Genomic DNA, 12,265 nt, shown 5'->3' on the forward strand with positions numbered 1-12,265 from the left:
TCCCTGAGACAACCGGGATTCCAGGAATCAGCACCCCACGGGGACCTCAGGATCAGCACCCTGTGGGGATCTCGGGAATCACCACCCCATGGGGATAATGGGAATTATAACCCCATGGAGATCCCAGGAATCATCACCCTGAGGGGATAATGGGAATTATAACCCCATGGGGATCTCAGGAATCACCACCCCAGGAAGATCCTGGGAATCATCACCCCATGGAAGCCCCAGGAATCACCACCTCGTGGGGATAATGGGAATTATAACCCCATGGAGATCTCAGGAATCACCACCCCATGGGAATCCGGGGAATCACCACCTCGTTGGGATAATGGGAATTATAACCCCATGGAGATCCCAGGAATCACCACCCCATGGGGATAATGGGAATTATAACCCCATGGAGATCCCAGGAATCACCACCCCTTGAATCACTGACCCAGGGGGGTCTCAGGGATCGCCCCTCCAAGGTGATCCTGGGCCATTCCCACCCTGGGATTTCCCTCTCCCACCCCAGACCCCCTGGCCTCACCCCCCACCCACCCACCCCCCAAAATCCCAGACCAGGCCACAGCCATCTCCACACAGAACCTTTAATGGACACGACAGCGACCCCGGGGGTGGGACCAGTGCTCCAGCACACCCCCACTGCGAAGGCACAGGGTTCAGAGTGCCCAAAATCCTCCCTGCAGGCTCCATCCCATGCTCCTCCTCCTCCTCTGGCTGATCCCAGGGATCCCTGATCCCAGCTGGAACGCTGCAGAGGAATCCTGTCAGGACCCTCAGTGTCAAACCTCCAATCTTATTTGGAACTCCCCTCTTATTTGGAGCTGATTCCATGAGAATTGTGTCCACGATCCCCCCCAGTCCCTCATCTGGGGGAAGGAGCTGGTTCCCAGTTCCCAGCTCAGTGACTCCCAGCGCCCTGCAGCCGTCGGATGTGCTGGTCCAGCAGCGCTGTGAGGCGAGCAGGGCCCTGCTGGAGCAGGCAGGAGGTGTGGGAGGGCAGCAGGGCCAGGGCTGCCACCGTCTGGGCCCGGGCCAGCTCCAGGGGCGGCAGCTGGGCGAAGCTCTCCAGCCCCCGGCGGCTCAGGATGGTGTCGTCGATGACGGCGCCTGGGAAGGGAGGTGGGGAGGGTGAGGGACAGCAGAGCCCTGGGAGGGGACTGTTCCTGCTGCAGGGTGCCCAGCCCGGGTTTGGGGGGGTAGATCTGGCAGGGGACCCCCAGTGCCATCCCTGGATCCCCATTCCCAGCCCTGGGAGGGGATTGTTCCTGCTGCAGGGTGCCCAGCCCGGGTTTGGGGGGCAGAACGGGCAGGGGACCCCCATTCCCATCCCTGTATCCTCATTCCCAGCCCTAGATCCCCATTCCCAGCCCTGGATCCCCATTCCCAGCCCTGGGAGGGGACTGTTCCTGCTGCAGGGTGCCCAGCCCGGGTTTGGGGGGGTAGATCTGGCAGGGGACCCCCAGTGCCATCCCTGGATCCCCATTCCCAGCCCTGGGAGGGGACTGTTCCTGCTGCAGGGTGCCCAGCCCGGGTTTGGGGGGGTAGATCTGGCAGGGGACCCCCAGTGCCAGCCCTGGATTCCCATTCCCAGCCCTGGGAGGGGATTGTTCCTGCTGCAGAGTGCCCAGCCCGGGTTTGGGGGGCAGCTCGGGCAGGGGACCCCCAGTGCCAGCCCTGGATCCTCATTCCCAACCCTGGGCACCCATTCCCATCCCCAAATCCCCATTCTCATTCCCACACTCCCATTCCCAGCCCTGGATCCCCATTCCCATCCCTGGGCACCCATTTCCATCCCCAAATCCCCATTCCCATCCCCAAATCCCCATTCCCATCCCCAAATCCCCATTCCCATCCCTGGGCCCCCATTCCCATCCCTGGATCCCCATTCCCAGCCCTGGATCCTCATTGCCAGTCCCAAATTCTCACTGCCAGCCCTGGATCCCCATTCCCAGCCCTGGGAGGGGATTGTTCCTGCTGAGGGTGCCCAGCCCGGGTTTGGGGGGCAGATCTGGCAGGGGGCCCCCACTGCCAGCCCTGGATCCTCATTCCCATCCCTGGATCCCCATTCCCAGCCCTGGATCCTCATTGCCAGTCCCAAATCCTCATTCCAAGTACTCCAAGTCCTGGATGAATCTCTGAGCCCTGGGCCCCCATTCCCAGCCCTGGATCCTCATTGCCAGCCCTGGATCCTTATTCCCATCCCTAGATCCTCACTGCCAGCCCTGGATCCCCATTCCCAGCCCTGAGCCCCCATTCCCATCCCTGGATCCTCATTCCCATCCCCAAATCCCCATTCTCATTCCCACACCCCCATTCCCATCCCTGAGCCCCTATTCCCATTGCCAAATCCTCATTCCCAGCCCTGGATCCTCATTCCCAGCCCTGGGCAACCATTCCCATCCCCAAATCCCCATTCTTGTTCCCACACCTCCATTCCCATCCCTGAGCCCCCATTCCCATCCCTAAATCCCCATTCCCATCCCCAAATCCCCATTCCCATCCCTGGATCCCCATTCCCATCCCCAAATCCCCATTCCCAGCCCTGGATCCCCATTCCCAGCCCTGGATGCTCATTCCAAGTACTCCAAGTCCTGGATGAGTCTCTGAGCCCTGGGTTCCCATTCCCAGCCCTGGGCCTGCATTCCCAGACTTGGCTGAGCCTCCCAAGCCCTGGATGAGCATCCCTAGATTTGGGTCCCCATTCCCATCCCCAAATTCCCATTCCCATACCCCCATTCCCATTCCCATTCCCCATTCCCATTCCCATACCCCCATTCCCATTCCCATACCCCCATTCCCATTCCCAAACCCCCATTCCCAGCCCTGGGGCCCGGTTCCCTCTCCTGGATCCCCATTCTTATTCCTACACCCCCATTCCCATTCCCACATCCCATTTCCATTCCCAGGATGGGTCAGGCTCTAATCCATCCCCACACCCCCATTACCATTCCCAAACCCTCATCCCCACACCCCATTCCCATTCCCAGGACAGGTCAGTCTCTCTCAGCACAGGTCAGTCTCTCTCAGCACAGGTCAGTCTCTCTCAGGACAGGTCAGTCTCTCTCAGGACAGGTCAGTCTCTCTCAGCACAGGTCAGGCTCTCTCAGCACAGGTCAGTCTCTCTCAGCACAGGTCAGGCTCTCTCAGGAAGGTCAGTCTCTCTCAGCACAGGTCAGTCTCTCTCAGGAGGGTCAGTCTCTCTCAGCACAGGTCAGTCTCTCTCAGCACAGGTCAGGCTCTCTCAGCACAGGTCAGTCTCTCTCAGGAGGGTCAGTCTCTCTCAGGACAGGTCAGTCTCAGGAAGGTCAGTCTCTCTCAGCACAGGTCAGTCTCTCTCAGGAGGGGTCAGTCTCTCTCAGCACAGGTCAGGCTCTCTCAGGACAGGTCAGTCTCTCTCAGCACAGGTCAGTCTCTCTCAGCACAGGTCAGTCTCTCTCAGGAGGGTCAGTCTCTCTCAGGACAGGTCAGTCTCAGCACAGGTCAGTCTCTCTCAGCACAGGTCAGTCTCTCTCAGCACAGGTCAGTCTCTCTCAGCACAGGTCAGGCTCTCTCAGGACAGGTCAGTCTCTCTCAGCACAGGTCAGGCTCTCTCAGGACAGGTCAGTCTCTCTCAGGACAGGTCAGTCTCTCAGGACAGGTCAGTCTCTCTCAGGAGGGTCAGTCTCTCTCAGCACAGGTCAGTCTCTCAGCACAGGTCAGTCTCTCTCAGCACAGGTCAGTCTCTCTCAGCACAGGTCAGTCTCTCTCAGGACAGGTCAGTCTCTCTCAGGACAGGTCAGTCTCTCTCAGCACAGGTCAGGCTCTCTCAGGACAGGTCAGTCTCTCTCAGCACAGGTCAGGCTCTCTCAGGACAGGTCAGTCTCTCTCAGGACAGGTCAGTCTCTCTCAGCACAGGTCAGGCTCTCTCAGGACAGGTCAGTCTCAGCACAGGTCAGTCTCTCTCAGCACAGGTCAGTCTCTCTCTGGAGGTGTCAGTCTCTCTCAGGACAGGTCAGGCTCTCTCAGGACAGGTCAGTCTCTCTCAGGACAGGTCAGTCTCAGCACAGGTCAGTCTCTCTCAGGAGGGTCAGTCTCTCTCAGGAGGGTCAGTCTCTCTCAGGACAGGTCAGTCTCTCTCAGCACAGGTCAGTCTCTCTCAGCACAGGTCAGTCTCTCTCAGGAGGGTCAGTCTCTCTCAGCACAGGTCAGTCTCTCTCAGCACAGGTCAGTCTCTCTCAGGACAGGTCAGTCTCTCTCAGCACAGGTCAGGCTCTCTCAGGAAGGTCAGTCTCTCTCAGCACAGGTCAGTCTCTCTCAGCACAGGTCAGTCTCTCTCTGGAGGTGTCAGTCTCTCTCAGGACAGGTCAGGCTCTCTCAGGACAGGTCAGTCTCTCTCAGCACAGGTCAGTCTCTCTCAGGACAGGTCAGTCTCAGCACAGGTCAGTCTCTCTCAGGAGGGTCAGTCTCTCTCAGGAGGGTCAGTCTCTCTCAGGACAGGTCAGTCTCAGGACAGGTCAGGCTCTCTCAGCACAGGTCAGTCTCTCTCAGCACAGGTCAGTCTCTCTCTGGAGGGGTCAGTCTCTCTCAGCACAGGTCAGTCTCTCTCAGCACAGGTCAGTCTCTCTCAGGACAGGTCAGGCTCTCTCTGGACAGGTCAGGATCTCTCTGGAGGGGTCAGTCTCTCTCAGGAGGGTCAGGCTCTGTCTCTCTCCCTCTCTCACCCAGCAGGGTGAGCTGGGGTGCTCCCCTCAGCACTCTCAGCAGCTCCCTGGCCCTCGGCTCGGCGCTCACCAGCAGCACGTTCCGGCACACGAACAGCGGCAGCAGCTCCTGCAGCCGGGACTGCGCCAGCAGCGGCCGCATGATCTGGGACAGAGCAGGGGTGAGGAGTGGGAACGCTGGGATAGGCTGGGATCAACCCTGGGATAGGCTGGGATCAGCCCTGGGAACGCTGGGATAGGCTGGGATCAGCCCTGGGATAGGCTGGGATCAGCCCTGGGAACGCTGGGATAGGCTGGGATCAACCCTGGGATAGGCTGGGATCAACCCTGGGAACGCTGGGATAGGCTGGGATCAGCCCTGGGAACGCTGGGATCAGCCCTGGGAATGCTGGGATAGCCCTGGGATCAACCTTGGGAACGCTGGGATAGGCTGGGATCAGCCCTGGGAACGCTGGGATAGCCCTGGGATCAACCCTGGGAACGCTGGGATAGGCTGGGATCAACCCTGGGAACGCTGGGATAGGCTGGGATCAACCCTGGGAACGCTGGGATAGGCTGGGATCAGCCCTGGGAACGCTGGGAGAGGCTGGGATCAACCCTGGGAACGCTGGGATAGGCTGTGATCAGCCATGGGAACGCTGGGATAGGCTGGGATCAACCCTGGGAACGCTGGGATAGGCTGGGATCAGCCCTGGGAACGCTGGGATAGGCTGTGATCAGCCCTGGGAACGCTGGGATAGGCTGGGATCAACCCTGGGAACGCTGGGATAGCCCTGGGATCAGCCCTGGGAACGCTGGGATAGGCTGGGATCAACCCTGGGAACGCTGGGATAGCCCTGGGATCAGCCCTGGGAACGCTGGGATAGGCTGGGATCAGCCCTGGGAACGCTGGGATAGGCTGGGATCAACCCTGGGAACGCTGGGATAGGCTGGGATCAACCCTGGGAACGCTGGGATAGGCTGGGATCAGCCCTGGGAACGCTGGGATAGGCTGGGATCAGCCCTGGAACCACTGGGATAGCCCTGGAACAGCAGGGATACCCCTAGAACCACCCTGGACAGCCCTGGAACCACTGGGAAAGCCATGGGACCACCCTAGAACCACCAGGATACCCCTGGAATACCCTTGGAACCACTGGGATACTCCTGGAACCACTGAGATACCCCTGGAACCAATGGGAAAGCCCTGGAACCACCCTGGATACCCCTGGAACACCCCTGGATACCCCCAGGACACCCCTGGAACCACCAGGACACCCCTGGAACCACCCTGGGACACCCCTGAAACCCCCAGGACAACCCTGGGTACCCCAGGACACCCCTGGATACCCCCAGGACACCACTGGATCCCCCCAGGACACCCCTGGGACACCCCAGGACACCCCTGGAACCACCCTGGGACACCCCTGGATCCCCCAGGACATCCCTGGATACCCCAGGACACCCCTGGAACCACCCTGGGACACCCCTGGATACCCCAGGACACCCCTGGAACCACCCTGGGACACCCCTGGATACCCCAGGACACCCCTGGAACCACCCTGGGACACCCCTGGATCCCCCAGGACACCCCTGGAACCACCCTGGGACACCCCTGGAACCCCCAGGACACCCCTGGAACCCCCAGGACACCCCTGGGTACCCCAGGACACCCCTGGGACATTCCTGGATACGCCAGGACAACCCTGGGACACCCCAGGACACCCCTGGACACCCCTGGAACCACCCTGGGACACCCCTGGAACCACCCTGGGACACCCCAGGACACCCCTGGAACCACCCTGGGACACCCCAGGACACCCCTGGAACCACCCTGGGACACCCCTGGATACCCCAGGACACCCTTGGATACCCCCAGGACACCCCTGGGACACCCCAGGACACCCCTGGATACCCCAGGACACCCCTGGAACCACCCTGGGACACCCCTGGATACCCCAGGACACCCCTGGGACACCCCAGGACACCCCTGGAACCACCCTGGGACACCCCAGGACACCCCTGGAACCCCCAGGACACCCCTGGATCCCCCAGGACACCCCTGGAACCACCCTGGCACACCCCTGGATACCCCAGGACACCCCTGGAAGCACCCTGGGACACCCCTGGATCCCCTAGGACACCCCTGGAACCACCCTGGGACACCCCAGGACACCCCTGGAACCCCCAGGACACCCCTGGATCCCCCAGGACACCCCTGGAACCACCCTGGGACACCCCTGGATCCCCCAGGACACCCCTGGAACCACCCTGGGACACCCCTGGATCCCCTAGGACACCCCTGGAACCACCCTGGGACACCCCAGGACACCCCTGGAACCCCCAGGACACCCCTGGGACACCCCAGGACACCCCTGGAACCCCCAGGACACCCCTGGGACACCCCAGGACACCCCTGGAACCACCCTGGGACACCCCTGGATCCCCCAGGACACCCCAGGACACCCCTGGATCCCCCAGGACACCCCTGGGACACCCCAGGACACCCCTGGATCCCCCAGGACACCCCCACCCCAGCAGGCAGCGCCCCCCACCTCGTTGAGGACGAAGTGCAGCTGGATCTGGTGGCGGCGCAGGAAGTGGCGCAGCGTGGCCAGGTCCTCGTCGGGCATGGAGTTGTACTGGCACACGGCCAGCATGCGGCTGGCAGCCAGCACCGCCTGCGCCCGCAGCCGCAGCGCCCGCGCCTGCCCGTCCTCCTGGGGAGGGGATTGGGATGTGGGGCAGGGAATGGGGTACAGGGCAGGGAGTGTGGGATCCCTGCAGCGCCCACACCTGCCCGTCCTCCTGGGGAGGGGATTGGGATATGGGGCAGGGGATTGGGGTACAGGGCAGGGAGTGTGGGATCACCGCAGCGCCCGCGCCTGCCCGTCCTCCTGGGGAGGGGATGGGGGTGTGGGGCAGGGGATTGGGGTATAGGGCAGAGAATGGGGGATCCCCGCAGCGACCGCGCCTGCCCGTCCTCCTGGGGAGGGGACACGGATTTGGGGCAGGGAATGGGGATGTGGGGCAGGGAATGTGGGATCCCTGCAGCGCCCGCGCCTGCCCGTCCTCCTGGGGAGGGGATGGGGATGTGGGGCAGGGAATGGGGCAGGGAATGAGGGATCCCTGCAGCACCCGCGCCTGCCCGTCCTCCTGGGGAGGGGACACGGATTTGGGGCAGGAAATGTGGGATCCCTGCAGCGCCCGCGCCTGCCCGTCCTCCTGGGGAGGGGACACGGATTTGGGGCAGGAAATGTGGGATCCCTGCAGCGCCCGCGCCTGCCCGTCCTCCTGGGGAGGGGACACGGATTTGGGGCAGGGAATGGGGTACAGGGCAGGGAGTGTGGGATCCCCGCAGCGCCCGCGCCTGGCCATCCTCCTGGGGAGGGGATGGGGATGTGGGGCAGGGGATGTGGGATATGGGGTAGGGAGTGTGGGATCCCCACAGCGCCCGCGCCTGCTCGTCCTCCTGGGGAGGGGATTGGGATATGGGGCAGGAACATGGATGTGGGGCAGGGAATGGGGATTTGGGGCAGGAAATTGGGATGTGGGGTAGGAACATGGGGCAAGGAGTGTGGGATCCCTGCAGTGCCCGCGCCTGCCCGTCCTCCTGGGGAGGGATGGGGATATGGGGCAGGAGATTGGGGTATAGGATAGGGAATGGGGGATCCCTGCAACGCCCACACCTGACTGTCCTCCTGGGGAGGGGACACGGATGTGGGGCAGGGGAGTGGGATATGGGGCAGGGAATGTGGGATCCCTGCAGCGCCCGTGCCTGGCCGTCCTCCTGGGGAGGGGATTGGGATATGGGGCAGGGGATGGGGGTACGGGGCAGGAACATGGGGCAGAGAATGTGGGATCCCTGCAGCGCCTGCGCCTGGCCATCCTCCTGGGGAAGGGATGGGAATGTGGGACAGGGAACACAGATATGGGGCAGGAGATTGGGGTATGGGGCAGGGAATGTGGGATCCCCGCAGCGCCTGCGCCTGGCCATCCTCCTGGGGAGGGGACACGGATGTGGGGCAGGAACATGGATGTGGGGCAGGGGATTGGGATGTGGGGCAGGAACATGGGGCAGGGAATGTGGGATCCCCGCAGCGCCCGCGCCTGCTCGTCCTCCTGGGCAGGGAATTGGGGATTTGGGACAGGGAACACAGATATGGGGCAGGGGACTGGGATTTGGGGAAGAGGGTGTGGGATCCCTGCAGCGCCCGCACCTGGCCGTCCTCCTGGGGAAGGGATTCGGATGTGGGGCAGGGGATGTGGGTATGGGGCAGGAACATGGGGCAGGGAGTGTGGGATCCCTGCAGCACCCGTGCCTGGCCATCCTCCTGGGCAGGGATGGGGGATATGGGGCAGGAAATGGAGCAGGGGATTGGGATGTGGGGCAGGGAATGGGGATGTGGGGCAGGGAATGGGGATTTGGGGAAGGGGATGTGGGATCCTTGCAGCACCCGTGCCTGGCTGTCCTCCTGGGCAGAGGATGGGGGTGTGGGGCAGGGGATTGGGATGTGGGGCAGGAACATGGATGTGGGGCAGGGAATGGGGGATCCCTGCAGCACCCACACCTGGCTGTCCTCCTGGGCAGGGGACATGGATTTGGGGCAGGGAATGGGGATTTGGGGCTGGAGGTGATGGGGGGAGATGGTCCCAAGGATTGTGAGGTGATGCCACGGATTTTGAGGTGATCTCGTGGATCTCAAGGTTTTCCCACGGATCATGAGGTGACTCCATGGATCTGGAGGTGTTCCCATGGATCTCAACATGCTCTCATGGACCATGAGGTGATTCCATGGATCTTGAGGTGATCCCATGGATCTCAATGTACTCTCATGGACCATGAGGTGATTCCATGAATCTTGATGTGATCTTATGGATCTCAAGGTGATCTCATGGACCTCAACATTTTCCCATGGATCTCGAGGTGATCCCATGGATCTCAAGGCATTCCCATGGACCTCAAGATGATCCCATGGATCCCAAGACAATCCCATGGATCTCAAGGCATTCCCATGGATCTCAACATGATCCCATGGATCCCAATGCATTCCCAGATCTTGCATTCCCAGCTCCCCCACAGATCCCAATCCCCCACCGACCGCACCCCACCCACGCCACGCCACACCCTGTGCCGCCCCTCCCCAGCCCACCCCGCTCTGTGCCACCGCCGGTGTCCCCGTGTCCCCTCACCTGGTGTGCCGGGGGCCCGGGGCGGGGCAGGCAGCGCGGGGGCGGCGCCGGCCGCGGGGGCAGGTACTCGGTGAGGGCCATGAGCTTGTGGCGCTGCGGGTGCATGGCCCGCCAGTGCCGCGTCACCGCCTTGGAGCCGCGCCGCAGCAGCTGCAGGGCGGGCAGCCAGCCTGGGGGGAGGGCAGAGCTGGAACCGGCACCGGCACCGGAACCGGCACCAGGACCGGCAATGGAACCGGCGCTGGAACCGGCATGGCCCGCCAGTGCCGCGTCACCGCCTTGGAGCCGCGCCGCAGCAGCTGCAGGGCGGGCAGCCAGCCTGGGGGGAGGGCAGAGCTGGAACCGGCACCGGCAACGGAACCGGCACCAGGACCGGCAATGGAACCGGCGCCGGAACCGGCATGGCCCGCCAGTGCCGCGTCACCGCCTTGGAGCCGCGCCGCAGCAGCTGCAGGGCGGGCAGCCAGCCTGGGGGGAGGGCAGAGCTGGAACCGGCACCGGCAATGGAACCGGCACCAGAACCGGCAATGGAACCGGCGCTGGAACCGGCATGGCCCGCCAGTGCCGCGTCACCGCCTTGGAGCCGCGCCGCAGCAGCTGCAGGGCGGGCAGCCAGCCTGGGTGGGGGCAGAGAGGGAGCTGGAACCGGCACCGGCACCGGCAATGGAACCAGAACCAGGACCGGAACCAGCAATGGAACGAGAACCGGCAATGGAACCAGCGCTGGAACCGGCAATGGAACCGGCAATGGAACTGGCAATGCAACCGGCAATGGAACTGGCAATGGAACTGGCAATGGAACCGGCAATGGAACCGGCAATGGAACCGGCAATGGAACCGGCAATGGAACTGGCAATGGAACCAGCAATGGAACTGGCAATGGAACCGGCAATGGAACTGGCGCTGGAACTGGCAATGGAACCAGCAATGGAACCGGCAATGGAACCAGCAATGGAACTGGCAATGGAACCAGCAATGGAACCGGCAATGGAACCAGCAATGGAACCGGCAATGGAACCGGCAATGGAACCGGCAATGGAACCGGCGCTGGAACCGGCAATGGAACTGGCAATGGAACTGGCAATGGAACCGGCAATGGAACCGGCAATGGAACCGGCAATGGAACTGGCAATGGAACCAGCAAAAGAACCGGGACCAGCAATGGAACCGGCAATGGAACCAGTACCGGCAATGGAACCAGCAATGGAACCAGCAATGGAACCGGGACTGGCAATGGAACCAGAACCAGCACCTGAATCAGAACCGGCAATGATATCAGAATCGGAACCAGAACTGGCACCGGAACCAGAAGTGGCACTGGAACCGACCGGGACCGGCAATGGAACCAGCAATGGAACCAGCAATGGAACCAGCAATGGAACCGGCAATGGAACCAGCACCGGCAATGGAACCAGAACGGCACCGGAATCAGAACTGGCAACGGTATCAGAATCGGAACCAGAACTGGCACCGGAACCAGAACCAGCACTGGAGCCGGCACCAGCAACGGAACCAGAACCGGAATCGGAACCAGAACCGGCAACGGAACTGGCACCAGAACCGGCACCAGAACTGGCACCGGTACCGGAACCGGCACCAGAACTGGAACCAGGTGTTCCCCACCCCGGGGCTGGCTGAGCCCGGGCTCCGGCCCCGCTCCTTGCCCCGTTTCTGACCGTGCTCTGAACCCGCTCCTGTTCCCAGTCTCTGCCCCTCCTGTTCCCTGTCCCATTCCTGTCCCGCTCCCATTCCCGTTCCCGTCCCATTCCCATTACCGTTCCCGACCCCTACCCATTCCCAATCCAAGCGCTTGTCCAAGTCCCGCTCCCATTCCTGACTCAGTCCCATTCCCACTCCCATTCCCATTCCTGTCTCAGCCTCGTTCCTATTCCCATTCCCAATCCCATTCCCATTCCCATTCCAATTCCCATTCCTGTCCCATTGCCATTCCCATTTCTGTCCTAGCCCCGTTCCCGTTCCCATTCCTATTGCCATTCCCATTCTCATTCTTATATCTGTCCCATCCCCATTCCCCATTCCCATTCCAAACCCGTCCCAGCCCCATTCCCATTCCAAACCCCTGTCCCATTCCCGTTCCCATTTCCCATTCCCGTCCCATTGCCCTTCCCATTCCCGTTCCCATTCCCATTCCCATTCCCATTCCCGTTCCCATTCCCATTCCCATTCCCGTTCCCATTTGCCGTTCCCAGTCTCATTGCCCTTCCCATTCCCGTTCCCATTCCCATTCTCGTTCCCTTTGCCGTTCCCGTCTCATTCCCATTGCCGTTCCCATTCCCATTGCCCTTCCCATTCCCGTTCCCGTTCCCATTCCCACTCCCGTTCCCATTCCCATTCCCATTCCCGTTCCCTTTGCCGTTCCCGTC

General features: G+C 62.2%; 1 protein-coding gene across 1 annotated transcript; it reads right to left on the reverse strand.

The window, feature by feature from the left end:
- Positions 1–579: 579 nt before the first annotated feature.
- Positions 580–10,052, reverse strand: MRPL10 (mitochondrial ribosomal protein L10). Its single transcript, XM_056512265.1, has 4 exons — positions 9,882–10,052; positions 7,244–7,408; positions 4,710–4,854; positions 580–1,116 (listed from the first exon to the last, which is right to left on the reverse strand). Exons 1-4 carry the CDS (start codon positions 9,984–9,986, stop codon positions 908–910), a joined length of 624 nt encoding a protein of 207 aa, XP_056368240.1. The 5' UTR covers positions 9,987–10,052; the 3' UTR covers positions 580–907.
- Positions 10,053–12,265: the final 2,213 nt, after the last annotated feature.

The sequence above is a fragment of the Oenanthe melanoleuca genome, chromosome 27, assembly GCF_029582105.1.
Source record: "Oenanthe melanoleuca isolate GR-GAL-2019-014 chromosome 27, OMel1.0, whole genome shotgun sequence".
Taxonomy (NCBI): Eukaryota; Metazoa; Chordata; class Aves; order Passeriformes; family Muscicapidae; genus Oenanthe; species Oenanthe melanoleuca.

Coding starts and splice junctions, on each gene's coding strand:
- MRPL10 (XM_056512265.1), bottom strand. CDS start 9,986: ATGCACCCGCAGCGCCACAAGCTCATGGCCCTCACCGAGTACCTGCCC. Junction 4,855..7,243: donor TGCACTTCGTCCTCAACGAG/GTGGGGGGCGCT, acceptor GCTCTGTCCCAG/ATCATGCGGCCGCTGCTGGC. Junction 1,117..4,709: donor ACCCCAGCTCACCCTGCTGG/GTGAGAGAGGGA, acceptor CTCCCTTCCCAG/GCGCCGTCATCGACGACACC.